Source organism: Terrapene carolina, unplaced genomic scaffold (genome assembly GCF_002925995.2).
Source record: "Terrapene carolina triunguis isolate 2854851 unplaced genomic scaffold, T_m_triunguis-2.0 Scaffold428, whole genome shotgun sequence".
Lineage (NCBI taxonomy): Eukaryota > Metazoa > Chordata > Testudines > Emydidae > Terrapene > Terrapene triunguis.
Window position 1 is genome coordinate 353,528 of NW_020664779.1, and position 18,863 is coordinate 372,390.

The 18,863-nt window shown below is 41.7% G+C and overlaps 1 protein-coding gene across 1 annotated transcript in view; it reads left to right on the forward strand.

Annotated features, from left to right (window-relative positions):
- NEK11 (NIMA related kinase 11) overlaps positions 1 to 18,863 on the forward strand; it is a 171,641-nt gene that overhangs the window by 115,950 nt on the left and 36,828 nt on the right. Inside the window, exons 12-13 of the mRNA XM_026658338.1 lie at positions 4,959 to 5,086; positions 12,171 to 12,231. Coding sequence (XP_026514123.1) covers positions 4,959 to 5,086; positions 12,171 to 12,231 — 189 coding nt within the window. The remainder of the gene's footprint in view (positions 1 to 4,958; positions 5,087 to 12,170; positions 12,232 to 18,863) is intronic.

Here is an 18,863-nt window from a genome sequence, read left to right on the forward strand (position 1 = left end):
CCCCCCCGCCGAGCGCCACGCCGCCGGAGCGCCCCCGCGGAACGCCGCGCCGTGCTGCGCCCCGCCACCCCAAGATTAGCCGCCTCTTACCAGGTGCCGCCCCAAGCATGTGCTTGGTTGCCTGGTGCCTGGAGCCGGCCCTGATAGAGACTGCAGTGGGGTGAGAATCTCACCTCCAGTGCTGCAAGGTTCATTTCCAATTTAAGATCAGAACATGACATTTGAGGAAGATTCCAGCTTGTTCCTGTGTTTCAGAGGCATTACGAGGCAATGAGGGGTATACGATGTGGTACTTTTTAAGGGCCATGTTCTCAAAGGTGCCTCACCCTATCCTTTGTTAGTGTGCATTATCACTTATGCAGTCATATAGAATTTACATGTCCCAGGACCCATTTATGGATGCAAAGAGAACACAGATGTGTTCAACCATGTGAGTGCACAAGTGATAGTACACAAAACATGTGTTCCCACGAATGTGCAAAACTTGTATGCACAAAGTAGCATGCACATAAATGGAGGCCAGATTTTGAGAATTGTATCCTAAATGTCGTTCAATTTTCCCAAGAAGCTTGTTTTCATCCATAGACATGAAAAAAAGTGCCATGTTTTGTAATGAATGGGTGAATTTATGTAATATTTTCAAATTATCTGGGGTGATGGGAGGGTTGTTTTCCTTTGATCATGGGGAAGTTTTAGATAATCTGTAGCCGCTTGCAGATAAGGATCTCAGTACACTTTGTAAATATTGGTAAACTGAGGCACAGAGAGGTTAAGGCCCATCTCCTCAATGGTATTTAGGTGCCTAATTCCCATTGTTTTCAATGACAGTTAGGTCCCAAAATACCCTTGAGAAACTAAGCCTAAGATGATCACAGTGAGAAAGTGTCTTGGAGGAGAAGAACTCCCAGCAGGTTTTCTGACATCCTGTCCCAGGCTCTAATTACTTGTATTATGTTAATAGAGGCTCCTTAAAAAATCCTGCTGACAACAAGATTAAATTCTTTTTTACTGTTCATTACAGATGTGCATCTACTAGTTACAGGCTATGGTAGGGCACAGCCACAATAGATTTTTTTAAATACATAAATGAACTCACCCATTGTCTCCTAAATGCATGGGAGCTTCTGAATGCAATATGAATACATTCGTTATAAGCCTGACTTCAGGGTAAGAGAAAATTAAATCTGTTAATCAAGGAGTGTTTTTACCTCCCTGAAGGAAACTGCTGTTGTCACAAGGGTATCATACTACCTGGAGAAGGCTTTTAGCAATTTGGCAAACAAAATCATACAAGTTTTACATTTCTCTGTTTTCTGCAAAGTTTATCTTTTTGCAAAATGATTTGACATTTATAGTTAGGGCCCTACCAAATTCACAGCTATGAAAAACACGTCATGGACCTTGAAATCTGGTTTCCGCCCATGAAATCTGGTCTTTTGTGTGCTTTTACTCTATACTATACAGATTTCATGGGGGAGACCAGGATTTCTCAAATTGGGGGTCCCAACCCAAAAGGAAGTTGAAGGGGGGTCACAAGGTTATTTTAGGGGCGTTGCAGCATTGTCACCCTTACTTCTGCACTGCCTTCAGAGCAGTTTGGCCAGAAAGCAGTGGCTGTTGGCTAGGCACCCAGCTCTGAAGGCAGCACCCCGCCAGTACCAGCGCAGAAGTTAGGGTGGCAATACCATAACATGCCACTGTTACTTCTGCACTGCTGCCTTCAGAGCTGGGCGGCTGGAGAGTGGCGGCTGCTGACTGAGGGCCCAGCTCTGCAGGCAGCAGCGCAGAATTAAGGGTGGCAATACCATACTATGCCATCCTTACTTTTGTGTTGCTGCTGGCAGCAGCTCTGCCTTCAGAGCTGGGCTCCTGGCCAGCAGCCGCCGCTCACCATTGCCCGGTTCTGAAGGCAGTGCTGCTGCAGCAGCAGCGCAGAAATAAGGGCAGCAGTACCACAACCCTCCTACAATAACCTTGTGTGACCCCCCTCCACTCCTTTTTGAGTCAGGACTCCTAGAATTACAACACTGTGAAATTTCAGATTTAATTAGCTGAAATCATGAAATTTACTATTTTTAAAATCCTATGACCGTGAAATTGACCAAAATGGACCGTGAATTTGGTAGGGCCCAATTTATAGTTTAATTTGATAAAATTACAGCATTCATTGCACAACCCTAAATGTTTTTTAGTTGATTTTTTTTTCTTTTTTTACACTTGGGTACACCTTTAGTACTTCAGTAGTAATAAACAGAAATGTAAGGTATTATTATTAATTATTCAGAACCACTTTCACTTGGGCGCAAATATTTACAAACATTAAGTCCCTCAGTGTCTCCATGAGGCACTGTGGTTGCTGTTAAAACTCAATTTACTCTATCACAGCATCTGAGATCCCACAGTTATTGTAAATGTAGGAAAATTCTGTAGCATCTCAGATAGCCTGGGTGATATTTGGTAAATGTTGATTTTTTTTTAGGTCTCGATTAATCAAACTATCCTTATTCAGCAAAGCATTGAAACGTGTTTAACTTGAAGCAGGTGCTTTACTGAAGTAGGGCCTTCATGGGAACAACATAGATAGATAGTAGTAGCTCCATTTTGCAGATGAGGAAGTTGAGACACAGGGACGTGAAGTGACTTGTCCTAGGGAAGCATGAGTCAGTGGCAGATCTAGAATTAGAACACTAGTATGCCTGGCTTCTAGCCAGCGTCAAACAGCAATTTAATGCTATAGCTGAGAAATATAATCCAGGAAGGCTAATTTGTAGTCCTTTCCTCTGATATTAGGCCGCCCCCACTGAATTATTATCATAGTATTTTGCAGCTGCTCCTGAGAAAGGATATTTTGCTGCATACAGTATTTTAAAGGAGAGATTTTGGTATCCTACTCTCACTCAATGTCATAACAATAAATTGATATTTGAATCTAGAAAGGGCCAAGATGCTTAACTGTAAATTACTGTAACCCTATTAACTTCATTGTGGCTATGCTGATTTCCACCAGCAAGTCTATATTTCTTGGTCAAAATCTAATCTCTTCTAAAGAAGTAACTTTTAGATGAAATGTAAACAGGGGTTACTCTAAGGCTTGGTCTACACTTACCCCCCAATTCGAACTAAGGTACGCAACTTCAGCTACGTGAATAACGTAGCTGAAGTTCGTAGTACCTTAGTTCGAACTTACCTCGGTCCACACGCGGCAGGCAGGCTCCCCCGTCGACGCCGCGGTACTCCTCTCGTATAGCTGGAGTACCGCAGTTGACGGTGATCACTTCCTGGTTCGACTTATCGTGTCCAGACAAGACGCGATAAGTCGAACCCAGAACTTCGATTCCCAGCCGCCGAACTAGCGGCTGGGTGTAGACATACCCTAAGTGTTACTACACTGACATAAGGTAAACTTTCACCACAATTCATTAAAAATTATAAATGTTTAGTAGAATGTGTTTTTAAACTGTTCCATTTGGATGGTTTAAATAAGGATCTGACCATAAGATAAAGGCCATTAAAGAGTTGTCATTTTGATTTGAAAAAAGCTTCCTAAAGGTCATAAAAAGGAACATCAAAGTTAAAACTACATTTTGTCTGATGCACAAGCTGAAGGAAGCTTCGCAACTAAAATATCTCTAATACTATGTTCCATCCCTAGTGTATATTTTCACAAATATTTTCTTGTTCTATATATTTGATGTGCATCCAAAATGCTGACACAGCTCCACTTGGGTTTTTCAGTCTTACAACATTTATGCAGGCAGCACAATAGCAGCATGCTTCATTGCCAGAGTTTCATTTGAGTTCTTTTTTTTTAATTCTCCCGACTTTCTAAAGAAGAATGTTTACGTGGTATTTCATTGTTCAGTGTGTGGACCTCCAAGAACAAATAACTTTACCAACAAAATAATTATTATTCAATTATTGCATTGAACTGCTTCAAATTGTCTTCCTAAAGCTACACAAATAGTGAGCCCTGCACTGCACTTAAAAAAACTATCTAAAATGTGGAATATACTCATTTTTTTATGATAAAAAGGAAAAGAAATTGAAGATATATTATTTTGTCTGGGTGGGGTGAGCACAGACTCCTCCTCCTTTCAATAAGGGGTTCTTCATAATTGTATTAAGTTCATTTATATTACATACATGCATGCATGTGTGGGCACACACATGAATTCACTTGAATTAGTTAATATATAATGTAGTTCTTGGAATGTGCGGAGGGTTTTTAAAGGGTTTTGTTTATTGTTGTTATTTAAAAAGAAAGCTCATAAATCAGTCCTGGTAGTATTAATTATGATTCAAAGCTATCTGCTCTTGTAATAGAAAACTGTTCTGCTTTCCCATTCCCTGGGTGATAATTTTATCCCATTTTTACCTTACCTAGGCAGATTTTAACACTGAATTGCTGAGACCTCTTAATTATCAAAGGGTTGACATCGTGCCATACCCAAATCCTACTCCTGCTTCTGCATCCCTTTCAGATTTATCTGGATTACCATTTGTGGACCTGTTTTAACTCCAGATAATTGCCAGTTAATTCAAGTTCACTAAGGGCTTGTCAACACGGCATGGCAAAGTGCTCTAAAGGGGTGTGATTTGTAAAGTGCTCTCACTGCCCCATGTAAACCCTGCCAGCATGCTGTACAAGGTACCTAGTTTGCATTAACCTAGGTACCTTTTAGAGCTCGCCAACAGGGTCTGTGTGGGGGCAGTTAGAGTGCTTTACAAATCACACCCCTCTCCAGCGCTTTGTCACGTCGTGTAGACAAGCCTTTAAAGGACTGTAAATGCTCGTCTACACCTAGCAAACATATTTCAGGACACAAACATTTGTGGAGTGTCTAGACTAGCATTTATTGTTGGTTAATTTGCATTGATTCACAACAGGACTTAAAACAAGACCCTGGAATGCAGATTTAAAAGAATTTATCTAACTACAAACTCTTACTTCATTCCAGAGATCCCCGAAGATCCACAAGTCGCAGAAGAATATTATAACGATGTGTTTGATTCTTGTTCGGAAACAAGTGAAGAGGAGGAGGAAAATATGGCAGTATCACAGACTGTCTCTAAAACAAATCAACAGGTATACATGCTTCTTTGTGTTAACAGCATATATGCAGGTGCTAATTTTTCCAATTAAAATAGCAAATAGTAAAATACCAAAGTGTCTAATCCTGAGAGGTTGAGCAGCTGACTTTGAGAACTATGGGTGTTCGGTGCCTCTTGAAATCATTGGCGGGGGAGTGAGTGAGTGAGTGAGTGAGAGACTCCTGCATCACTTCAATATTGGGGTAAAATTTCCAAAGGTGTCTTAGTGACTTAGGAGCTTGAGAGTAAAATTTTCAAAAATGACATGGGCACTTAGGAGCCCATTAAAAGCTAATGGGCTGTAGACTCCTAAATGCCCAAGTCACTTCTGAAAGTGGGTTTTAGCTTCCTGAGTCACTTAGGAGCTTCTGAAAATTTTACCCTAGACCTTCAACCTATATGTTGTATGCATCTGAAATGTACTATCTGTTTCTAATTTCAGTTGCAAGCTCTTGATGGGACTGTGACTTTTTACATTTTTATGGAACCAAACCTACTGCTACTGCTAAACAAATTATAAATAACTTCTAACTAGATGATTGCCCCAAACTGTAGTTTTTCTTCTTAAGGCACAAATAAGGTTGCTTGCTATTTTGTGTAGGGAAGTATAACTGCCTTTCTAACGCTGTGTTAGGGAATCAGGAATCTATGCCATCAGTTAAACTGGGCTTAAAATGTACGCAAAAACAGTTTCACTTCTGATCTGGAAATGTCCAGGTATTAAACATAAACCAAGATACCGTTCAGATTGAACACAAAAGAAGGTGATCGGGTTTCAATTGTGTTTTGCTGCAGAGAAAGTTTAAAAAAAGAAATTGTCTTAAAAAAAGCTTACTCTTAAGACTGTGAAAACAGCACTTGATCAGATAGATATGTCCCTTCAAAAATATGAAGCTCCTTCCCACATTGTTTTTACTACAGATGTATGAACATTCAGAAGCAGTATGTATATCACTGCTGCTGGGCAGTGATTTTACAAAGTAATAATTAGTCAATCAAAAATCAGTGGAATATGTCAGGGAATGCTTTTGATGTGATTGTTCAGGATCTGTAGTCTGCGGGGGCTACGTAGACTGAATCTAACAGTGGTGCATAAGCCACTCAGCCGCTTGAAAAATCTATCATAATGTACTTCCAAAAATACACTATTGCTCACTTTCATCAGCCCTTATTGTATTTTTCTTCTTAGCGCTATGCTTCAAGTTTTCATTTTACTTTCATCCACGATGTCAGAGAGTTCTATCATAAAGTGTCAGTCAGTAGTGGTTTTGAACATGAAGACTGCTCCTTGGAATTAACAAAAGACAGCAGATATAAATAGAGTTCTTAATAATGCAGAGTAAATTAGGTATTGGCAGTCAGATTTAGGCAGAGTGACATTTAATCATTTCTTAGTGATTCACAATTCAATGACAACAAGAGCTAGTAGTGGGGGTTGGGAGAAATGTTTAATTGACACCCCTTCTCAGAATCTGATCCCTCATTTACATATTCCTATTTGTTTTCCTCTACAGCACACATGCACAGATTCTGTTAACATTACGGAAAGATGTGTGTGCATAATGAGAAGAGAGCACCCCCTGTAATATCCACTTTTTTAGCATTGCTTTTGTCAAAGAAGTGACGCTTTTTCTTTGGTTTCCCCCTATACCAGCATCCTTGTTGTGGCAGAGGCTGATCCTGTTTGAGAATGTCGTTAATACAATCAATCTTTCACTTTTCAGGGGGGAAAAAAGCTGAATTTTAAATTTTCCATTTTACAAGTGAAGAATTGGGAACTGGGCCTGATCCAAAGCCCACTGAGGTTAATGGGAGTCTTTCTATTGACTTCACTGGACTTTGGGTCGCACCAATATGAGTAAAACTAAAATCTTTTTGGTAGAGTCTGCCTTACTAGTACATTTCAGGGACTGCTTCTGCTCCCGTTGATTTTAATGGCAAAACTCCAGTTGACTTCCGTGGGAGTACGATTGGACCCTTAATGTGGAGTGAAGTCCTTTTGATATATTGTTCATACTCTTCCTTCCTTGAAATAACCTGAAAAAATACAACCACTAGTGAAGTGGTGTGGATGTATGTTTTTAAATGCGTTGTACTGTGTTACCCGTGAACTCCTGCGGAGTCTTCATTCTGTCAGAAGTTTACCTTCATAGTAACAGTAGTGGCATGATCAATGAATCCTTTATTACATGCGTGGGGCACAACTCCATTTCACCTAAGGGAGGAGGGTATGCAGAGGAGCTCTGCACCTTGGCTGTCATTTGGGACGGATTCAGTGTTACAAACCTCTGCTTAATTCTCCTGCCCAAAGCCAGTTTACTCAGGTTTTGTGCAGGGGAGAGGGAAGATTTAACCTTTAATGATTTTGACAATTACTTTTCCAGGCTTCTGGCTCCCTGATGGTCTTATACATGTATTTGTTCAAGGAACACTGCTTTCCTAATTGCATGAGAGCTAACAAGAACAAATAGCAAGGGAATCTGAAAACTTTCTTTAAAAATCATCAGCAAAAAATGTTGCTGTTCAATAAAAGTTTCATGTTGGCTTTAATTTAGCTGACGTGATAATGGACACACTCCATTTCAATTGATTGTCTTGCTTTTTATGCTTGCTTTTGGTGCTAATGCTAATATAGGACTTGTCTTTGATGATTTGGTAAGGCAAAAGTCTAGTTAATTCTATACATTAGCTTCCTATTTTGAATGTCTGCTTAGACTCCAGAGCCAGGTCAGCAGCTGGTGTAAATTGGTATAGCTCTGTGAGCTTCATCATAGCTGTGGTGAATTACACCAGTGAGAATTGGACTCAACATATCTGAGATACAGCAACAAACTTGACTTTGTTGTTCTGCATATAAAAACGCATGCACTATGTTTTAATATGCCAACAAACCAGACTTGGTAGACTATGGGTGCTGGCAGACTGTGTGCTGCCGTTCACCCAAAAAGTGCTCCATTAGGTTCCTAATACATGCCTTGGCATAGACTATTGCTGTTAGAATGCGATTCTTTACTTTTACGTTTAACGTGTCTATGCATCGTCCAGGATAGCTTCTTTGCATGGAGGAGCCCTTCCATGTTCATTTGCAAAGCCCCTTACTGCTCCTCATTAGGGCTTTGCCTTCTCAGCAAAATAGGTATATTTTTTACATTGAGGTCACTATCTTGATGTAAAATCTGAGTGGAGACAAGACACAGATAGTTTTACCTCAGTGTAGCTAACTGAAATCAACCATATACCTCTCCTCCGCACTCAGCTAACTAAGATTGACCTTGCCTAGCTACATCGAGGTAAAAACGACAGTACCTTTGATTCACCACACCAGGATTTTAAAAACACACCGTTTTTGCAAGGAAGTCAGAGCTCCGAAGGGTACGTCGACACAGGGATAAAAGACCAGTGGCACAGCCACATCTCGCAAGGTTCAGGGTCCAGGGCTAAAAATTACTGTGTAGCCATTCAGGCTCAGCCTGGAGCCCAAGCCCTGGGGCCCTCCACCCTCAGTGTCCTAGAGCGTGCACTCCAGCCTGAGTCCAAACATCTACACAGCAATTTTTCAGCCCTGGACGCTGAGCCATGCGAACTTGAGTCAACTGACCCAGGCCAACTGTGGGGGGTTTTAATCCCTGTGTAGACTTACCCTAAGTCTTGCTTGAAGATCTGCTGTGAGGTCTACAGAAAATGGGCTACCTGATAATGACATGCTAGAGGATCCATTTGGGAATAGTTAACATAATCTCCTATAGGTAGTGCCGAGCCTCTTACCCAGCTATCTATCTGTCTGTCTTTAGATTGTCCATTCCTTGGGGGCTTCTTTTCATTGTTGGTGCTACTGGAAATAAATAATAATTATGTAAAAACTCAATTTGTGGGGATAGTGAGGAAGGAGAATTCAGGCACTGTATCCTTCCACCAGTTCCTATTAGACAGAGAAAACAAGGAGACAGTTATAAACACTTTTCCCCTGCAATTTTGAATATATTCCTTGTTTGTTAATTTTTTTAAACCCTCATTTCATTTTTTTAAAAAGAGCTCTTTAGTCATTGATACCTCCCTGATCCCGGATAGGTGAATCTAAGCCAGTTAAAGATATTAACCCTTCCTTTTTTAACTTTGACAGCAGAAAATGATTTCAAAGCAGCTCCTCAAACTGTGGTTGAAAAGGCATCTTAGTGCTTTGAGGGTTGAGCAGTTTAAAACTGTCACTTTTCTCCTCCCGACCTTCCCTCCCTCTCTCCTCTCACCATATGCCTGCAGCCATCCTGAGCAATGAAGGAGTATATAATAGTGGGGAACTGCCTAGATACCCATAACCTGTTCATTTCCAGGCCTGAACATTTGGGGATGGGAGGTTCTGATTATGTAGGTTTTATGTTGAGAGCATCTTTTTTTTTTTTATTGGGGATAGGGTGCGCAATTTGGACTCCACTGAAACACACCTTTCCACATTAACTCTTGCTGGCAAAGTGTTTTTGTTTTTGTTTGTGTTTGTTACTCCATTAGGCTACCGTACACACAGTTAGGATACTATATTGGTGCTTTAGTATATCAATTATATGCTTTAACCCAATGTTAGCAAAAACGGAAAATTTGGAAAATCATTTCATCTTCGTAGCTTTGGGACACACCAAATGTATAAAGAAGGAAATGGTGGGCAAAGCAAAATGATCAATAATCCAACACAAAAACTTTCAGCAAAATACAAAGTTTCTGCTGAAAGACAATATATCCTCAACTTACATGCAGAAGGCTCTTTTCTCCATAACGGCTCATTTCTTACCCAAGGGAAGTTCTGCCCCTGATGAAACCATGCTTCCTACCTGCGCCAGGAATGGGAGCAAAACTTAATATATTGCCTTCATTTTAAGTATATTGCCGTCAGGCACCGTAGGAACAACGACTGTCAGAATTCAACTACAAACCTGGATGTGTCCTTTAGATGTCTCCTCAGACTCTAGAGCCAGACCTTCAGCTGGTGTAAATCAGCATAGGTCCACAGACTTCCTCAGAGCTGTGCTGATGTGTCCCAGTGAGAACTGGACTCAAAATGTCTCTTTGAGATACAGCAACAAACCTGATTTTGTTGTTCTGCATATAAAAACCCCATACAGTTTGTTTCAATATGTCAGTAAACCAGACTTGGTAGGCTGTGGGTGCTGGCAGACTGTCAAAGGGACGATCAGCAAGCTTGTCTGTAAACATCTGAAACAGACCTCTGAATCCCCACAGCAGAGCAGAAATTTTATCCCCCTCCTCCCTTCTCCTCTCCCCCCCCCCCCTTTTTTTTTTAAAGTAAGGCCTTGTCTACATGGCAAGTGAGTGCGCAGCAGCCATGGTGTGAATCTACAGCGCTTTAGCCTGCTGCACACTAACTTGTTGTGTGGATCCTGCTATCGCACACGACAAGTTCCGTACCTCAAAGCACGCTGTGAAATTTTGTGTACTGTAGGAGATTCCATGCAGTGAGTTAGTGCACAGCAAGCTAGTATGCTCTAGATTCATATTCTGGCTTGCACTACACTAACGCACCATGTAGGCAAGCCATACGTTTGTTACTGGTGAGAGGTGCTGGTTTGACACACTTACTTACATACAGAACAGATAAAACGTTGGCAATGGTATTGCAGACTTCCACACAGTATCTAGTCAATCTGTTTCAACCCTCATGCGAGGGACTACCCAGGTGAAAGGATAGTTCAACCACCTGGACCACTGTCTTCGCTTCTTTGCTGAGATTGCTAACACAGATACCATTTAATGCCCTACAAATCTAACTTTAAAATATCAGAGTCTGTTTCAGATATAAGCACATTAAACAATTTAAGGCCATAAAAATTAAATCATGTTTAATCCTAAGAGTTCTCACTTGAGCACAAACAAGCATTAGCCAGCTAAAGATTGCCAGTTTAACATGGTATGTAGTCAGTGAAGCATGGCTAGCTAGTATTTGAAGTACCTAGTAGAGTACAAATAGCAGTTTGTGTACAACAGCCATTCCCCCCAGGTACAGTAGCCTAGAATGGACAGTTTAGTAAGATGATGTAGAAACTTAAAATAGCATGCCAGTCTTAAAGTATGAAGGTAATTCCATGTGGCTAGTGTAGTTTGTTTTACACAATACTATAATTTATTCCTTACACAGGACACTGATTTAAATTTAAGTTTTAGAATCGATATACAATTTTAAAAATATTATGGATGAAATCCTGGACCTATCAAAGTTTTGCCAATGATTTTAATGGGACCAGGTTTTCATCCTGTAGCTTCAAATAGTACAGAAATGCCACACTTTTAAATAGCATACTGTAACCTGTCTTGAAAATTGCACTTAGAATTTACCTTTTGACTTCAGCAGAATATGTTAACTTCTCGCTGAAACATGTCCTGCTATGTACTTTACATTCAGGACTTCAGCTTATCTTCACCAAAGTGCATGAATAATTCTTGGAAGAATCAAGGCCATAATTGCAGAAAACTATGGTCTGTTTATCTAGTGCTTCAAATAAAAAAAAAGCTATAATCTTTTTTCTTAAAGTAAAAAATCCCCAATTAGTAATTGCAGCTACAAATTATAATATTTTCTATGAGATGCAGGCAGGTAAAACATGAGGCCTTGAAAACTTTGGAATCATTAAGGGGCTCTCATTTTCCCCTGCTCAGCATGATATTGCTTTAGATATTTCAGCACTAATTAATGTAAAATGCTGATGTTTTTGCTGAGATTGCAAGTGATACTAAACAGCAGCACAAATTCTATAAAACATCCTGCATATTTGTTGTATGTGTTTGCAGTTCTGTAAGGCAACTAACGTCAGAAAATCGTTGTCTCTAGTGTCACCCAAAACTTGACACTTGGGAGCAAAAAAAGTAGAAAATGGCCTTGCTCAGTGGGTTCAGTTGTGTATATTTTTTTACAATTTGGAGTTCCAGTGTTGACATCAGTAAGATTACTCAGAGTAGGAAACTCCTTGATAGTAAGTGTTTGCAGGATCACATTCTTGGTGTAGAATGTTTAACATTCTAATGTTCTAATTCTAATGTTCTAATTCTAATATTCTTTCTCACTCTTCCACAACCAGGACAGTGATGTCGAGGCAATGGTCAGGTATTTGGAGAACGTCCTGAATAACAGCTCTCTAGGTGAGATGATGTCTCTTCTCCAGAACTAATAGTAATATTTACTAAAGTCTTCTGCCGTCTTTATGGTCTGCACTCCACTCACTCCCTTTTCAATCCAACTGCTTTAAGGTGATTTTATAAAAAGTGGCCTTCTTTAAAATTACCTCCTTTGTCAACTCCACGAAGCATCAAATGCAACCGCATGTAAAGATGACATTGTTTTGCTATCATGTTGTGAAATGGACAGAAAGCATTATGGATAGTAGTAAACTGAAGCATATACTGGTAGTGTCCATAAGAAAAGATTTTGAAAACTAGATATCAGAAGACTTTCTCCTCCAAAGAAAAAAATCTTTAAACCTGTCATCTGTAAAGAAGCAGATTGTTTTCACTTAGGCCAAAAGGAGAGTGACCATGGAGTTCAGTTGCATAGTGCAAGTTGTTAGGCATTAAAAAGTCTGGTTGAAGTGTCTTATTGCTATCATTTTCCTAGAGTGGAGAAAAGATTTTGCTGCTTTAGGGGTAAAACCCTGCTTTAACATTTATTTTTAGAATGGACCAGCTCTGAGTCTGCTAAAGCTAATTAGCAATTTATCACAAGGTAAGAGAGAGCGGCCACCTAGGAGAAATATTGTGTCACATTGCCCAGATGAAAAATACTGCAATCGTGTATTTGTGACTGCAAGAAAAAGAAAAGAAAAATAACGTGTTGTTTCAAGTTACAGTATTTATGAGCTTCATGACATTACATGTGATTGGATATTTTCTTCCATTCCTCCTCCCTCATCAGTGATCTCAGCATGGTCAAGTGAATAAAATACAGATCTTGGTGTCTAGAGGCTAGTGTTCTATTCTCGGCTCTGCCATTGATTTGCAGTGAGACCTTGGGCAAGTCACTTTATCTTTGTGTCTCACTTTCTGCATCTGTAAAATGGGGATAATAAGACTTATCTTTGTATAGGACTTCACAATTTTCAGATGAAAAGTGCAGTATAGCTGTTTTGTCTTATGCTAATTGTGCTTAAAAATAAAATAAGTGGGGCTATGTGCAATCAAAAATTGAATAAGACAAAATGTGGTAATTTGCTTTATTATATCACATGAAAAGGATTTATTTTTATAATATTCTTTACTAGAATTCTATAGATATGTCATAGATATTAGCACATATTATAATGATAGAAAAGGCAATTAAAGTTGTCTTTTTTAATTCACCCAGGATTGGAAAGAAAACAATATTTTCTTTAATATACAGTGTCTCACTCTTGGCAGATATGTAATAACAATTGATTCCTAAGTTTGCAAGATTTTAGCCCAAAAGTCCCTTTTTCAAATCCTAGTTATGAATTTTCAATTTCTTAGGAGTTAAAAGTAAAGCTTAAATGAGGGAAGAATATTAGATTGAGATTGGCACTGTCACTATCCTAAAGAACACAGGATGTTAATTAATTTTGTTGGAGTTCCATATTGTTCCACAATTTTCCACATTGTTTCTCTGTTTACACTATCGAATGCCTTTTGAAAGTCCACAGAATTGATGGCAAGACTGCCTTGGAATTCAATTGTGTTTTCAATAATCCATCTCAGGGTGAAAATAGCATCTGTGCACAATCTTCCTTGTCTAAATCCAGATTGTTGTTCATGTAGGATGATATCCATCTTTCTTTTCATTCTGTTCCAGAGGACTGCTGCTAATACTTTTCCTGTGGCAGATAGAAGTGTTACTCCCCTCCAATTTGAACAATTGTCTAGATCACCTTTCTTTGGTAACTTGGTTATGATACTGAGGGTCCATTCTTCCGGCACTTTCTCCTCCGTCCATATTTTGTTGCACAGCGAACAGGGGTACTATATATCCCTGACTAAATCTTAGCGGGGAGCTAAGGGGGGGTGCTGCTCTGGGGGAGGGCTGGGGGCCACTGCTGCGGGGGGGGGGCAGGGGCCAGGGGCACCAGCTTCTGGGGGGACCACCAAGGTCAGCAGCACCAGCTGCCGGGGCCACCGAGCAGCAGCTACTCCGCCCGCCCCCGGGGCCACCCAACTGCTGCTGCTCCCACTGCCCCGGGACCGCTGCTCAGGTGGTTCCCGGGGCGAGCTGCACCGGCCACTGCTTGGGAAGTCCCTGGGGTCAGCTGCCCAGGGCCGCCCAAGCAGTGGCTGGTGCTGCTGGCCCCGGGGCCACACCAGCAATGCCGGTGCAGCTGGCTGCAGGGCTACCCGAGTGGCTGGCTGCAGAGCCGCTCCAGCAGCAGCCGGTGTGGCTGTCCATGGGGCTGCCTGAGCAGCTGGTCCCCGGGGCTGGCTGGTTGGGTGGCTCTGGGCTCAGTCACACTGGCTGCCGCAGAAGTCATAGAGGTTGCAGAAAGTCATGGAATCCATGACTTCTGCAACCTCTGTGACAGACACGGAGCCCTAGTCATTAGAAATGAGAACCTCACATTTCATTTGGATTTTTTGTCATGCTTTTCATTTGGGATTTATAATGGGATTAAGTTGAATTGTTTCAGGAAGATTTTAAAACAAAAATATAAAATTTTCTCTGGCATTTTTTTGTCTGCGGTACCATTCCTTATATTACAGTTTCCTGTATTACATATTGTAACACATAAATAAAGCATTTCACTGAAGTTAGAAGGTGGGATGCAAAAAATCAGTATTGACTTCAGTAAGATCTCTGATGCTCTTAGCAGTTACAAATTTGTCAAGAGTGTCCAGAAGTATGCTGGTAAGTATTCATACCAGAGTAAATATATTTATCTTTTAGTGTATATCACTGACAAAATAATTAGATGTGGGATCCATGGCCTCCACTTTTCTCACCACCATTTTCGTTCTGTGAATTCTCTTCATTTGAATGTGGTCCCAGACTCCGTATGACTTTCGCAAAGCAGAATGCCCAATTCACACGGTCACCCGGTAACTTGCGCACGGCATGGCATTTACAGATTTGACATGAATTTAATTAAATTTACAATAACCATGTGAAATTAAAGAGCTGTTCTAAAGTGCTATGAATTGTACAGAAATACTGGGAACTGGTGCAGATTTTGTGCTGGTCAGAATCTACCAGGACATTTCCATTTTTAAAGCGATCATGAAGCAAAATTTTGCAGTTTCACATGGCTCTCAGTGGAGGTCTAGCTAGCATATACCTTCTTAAGTCAATAGAGGCAATGTTACTGATGATGCATTAAATATGCAATCTATTTTTCAGAGTATAAGTGGCTGTGAATAGAGTTTTTTCAGTGTAAAAACTCACAGTTTGAGTTTCAAAGAATGAAATTCTGACCCTTTTAAAGTCCGATTGACTTCACTGGGAATAAAGGGTTTTTTACTGGGTCAATATGATCATACTAACAATTCAGTATAGTCCATTATTCATTTTGGGTTGCCTGTACAGCTGCGTACAGGGTAAGTTTTGCGTCAGACAGGACAGGAATGGAATCCTCTCTCCAGGCTGTTTAAAAAAAAAAGGTAAAAAATTGAGGCGGTCTCAGAAGAAAGCCACAAGAATGAATTAAAGTTCGGAAATGAAAGACCTTAAGAGTTCAATCTGTTTAGCTTACAGAAGGAGAAGGTTAGAGGCAATTTGATCTCTTTGTATTAGTAGCTGAATAGGGCAAAGATATTTGATACTGGAGGGCTCTTTAATCTAGCAGGTAAGAGTATAACAAAATCCAATGGCTGGAAGTTGAAGCTAGAAAAATTCAAACTGAAAATAAGATGCAAATTTTTCAGTGAGGGTAATTAGCCATTGGGACAACGTATTGAAAGATGTGATAGATTCTCTATCACATGAAGTCTTTAAGATTGGCTGTCTACAAGATATGCTCTAGCTCAACCACAAATTATTGGGCTGGAGGGAGGAATCACTGTGTGAACTTCTCTGGCCCATGTTATGAAAGAGCTGATCGCAATTGTCCCTTCTGACCTTAAAATCTGTGAATAGATGTGGACCACAGGATCTGTTGCTATGGGGATCCTCCAGTCCTTCTCCTCCATCCGATGGAGCGGGGTGGGGGAGAGGCGGGATGCTGGGGCCATAGAGGCTGCTGCTTGGTTACTTGAGGGCAGGGGGGTCTTCCCCCATTTTCCTTCTCCAGATGTCCCCAGCAACCAGACTAGCTATCTGGGCTGGATGCTGGGGAGGTCATTTCCCCCTAAAATAAACTTAGAAAGCTGTCATCTTATAGTTTTGAAATGTCTGTGCTCTGAATTGTTTATTTTAAATTATCTGAAGAATCAATAGAGATTTCATTGTGTTAAATAAGTGTGCAACAATAGTTATTTGGCCACTAGCTAAAGGAGAATAACCATTCATTTAATGAGCGACAAAGAGTCCTGTGACACCTTATAGACTAATAGACGTCTGTTAGTCTATAAGGTGCCATAGGACTCTTTGTCGCTTTTTACAGATCCAGACTAACACGGCAACCCCTCTGATACTTGACATTCATTTAATGCTGATTTATGGGTGGATTACTCCTGGGGGAATTCTGCGCCACTGCGCATGCGCAGAATTTATGTCCCCCACAGATTTCTTTGCTTCCCCACAGAAAAATGACTTTCTGATGGGAAAGCAAAAGGAAGCCACAAGAGCGGTCATGTGCCTCTCCCCAGCAGTATGTTTCAGGTGCCCAGGCAGCTGGCAAGAGGTAAATCACTGTGGGGCGGGGGGAGGACTGGGGAAGACCCGGCTGGTGGTTCCTACCCTGTGCTGGGCTCAGCTGCCAGCCTTGGCTGGGCTGGGGAGTACGGGAATTCCTCTTCCCCTGTGTGGCATCCGGGGGGTCAGACCCACCTCTAGATTTCTCCCCCGGCTGTAGGAAGCTCTACAAACTCCCCCCTCCCCATGCTTCCTGCACCCATCACTCCTCAGCTACAGGCATAGGGATCACTGTACAGGGAGCTGCTCTCCCATCCACCCAACCCCTGTGCATCCAGACCCCCTCATACCAGACCTTCATGCCAAGCCTCATGTCCCCCTCACACCCAGAACCCTCCCAGTGAGCCCCACTCCCCCTGCAGCTGGGCCACCCTAATGAGCCACCTGGACCCAGATCCCCACCCTACCAAGCCCCAACGAGCTGCACCTGGATCTCCACCCACTGAGCCCCACTCCCCCAGCATCTGGATGCCCCACTGAACTTCCTCCCACCCAGACCCTCCCTGCTGAGCTCTAGCCCCTCCACACCCAGACCTCCCCCGCTGACCTCCCCCCCAACATCTTCTCCTGGACCCCCTTGCAGAGTCCCATTACCATTGCACCCAGAACACCACAACAAGCCTCTGTGCATCCAGATCCCTCCCACATCCAGATCCCCCACTGAGCTGCCCACACTCAGATTGCCCCACACAGAACCTCTCAATCCACACCTGGATCCCCCCACACTAAGCCCCTCCACACTTGGATCCTGCCTTGCTGAGCCTGCCTACCGACACCTGGTGCACCAGGCATGGAGGGGCAGGGCCCTGGGGTGTTTCTGGGGCAGGCCCGGTCCTTGTGCTGTGTCAGGATTGGGTGCAGCCTCACCGCTGAGTCCGTGTCCCAGGGTGGAGCTGCATAGTCATCTCCCACCTCTGTGCAGCCAGTGGCCTGTGCTCCCCAATGCCATGCTGGAGTCTCCACCTTTATTTGACAAATAAAATTTGCAGAATTTTGCAGAATTTTAAAATATTGTGCACAGAATTTATTTATTTATTTGGCACAGAATTTTTAATTTTTTGGCGCAGAATGCCCTCACGAGTAGTGGACAAACTGCGCTGAACTAGATGCAAAATATTGTATTAATCAAGTGACTGCTTACAGAAAAATACCTCTGATGAAATAAATACCTTCTTTGAGGCCAGGTTTACCGAGCACCCTTGGAAAAGTCTGTGAGGATTGTTATGCTAGCAGTACAAAAAGCTCTTCACCAACCTTAACTGAAGCCCCATATTTAATTATAACAGTTCCCTTCCCAGGATACTCCAGCCTGATGCCCTTGCATCAGCTATACAATACCCGTAAGATGTTGTTTAATGGAAGGGAAGATATTAGTTTGTGTTTTGAGACCAAGTTTTGTTTGGCCACTTGACAACATGGAGAGAAGGCAAAGTAAGAATGGTTTATTTAGCTTGAATTCCCAGAAAGTCAAGAAGGATGTCTTTAATAATGAAATGTCAGAGCAGAAGAAGCAAAAGTATTGGAGCAATAAATATACCAGGACACTACTAAAGGAGAATATACTAGCTTCTTACTACAATGATGTACCTTGCAATATTACAATTAGCTAGAATTTAGCGGGCTGCCAGGCTTAATACTACTTTGTCTTAAGAAAAGTGCCATTTGTGCTTTCTTTTTAAGCCACAGGTAGTCAGGACATCAGTTTTATCTCATATTTGAAATGTAGCAACAGCACTGAGGCCTGAAGCATCATACTAGGGCCTTGGTACAATACCGATTGAGACCGGACAGCGCCACCTACCAAGTCATCAGCATCATTTTGTGTAGCACCTGCAAAGTACTGACCACTCCAACGTTCCCTAGGCTTGGTCTACACTAGCAACTCATGTCAGTAGAACTACGTCGCTCAGGGGGGTGGAAAATCCACCCCCCGAGTGACTCAGTTATACTGACCTAAACTCCTGGTGTAGACAGTGCTGTTAACAAG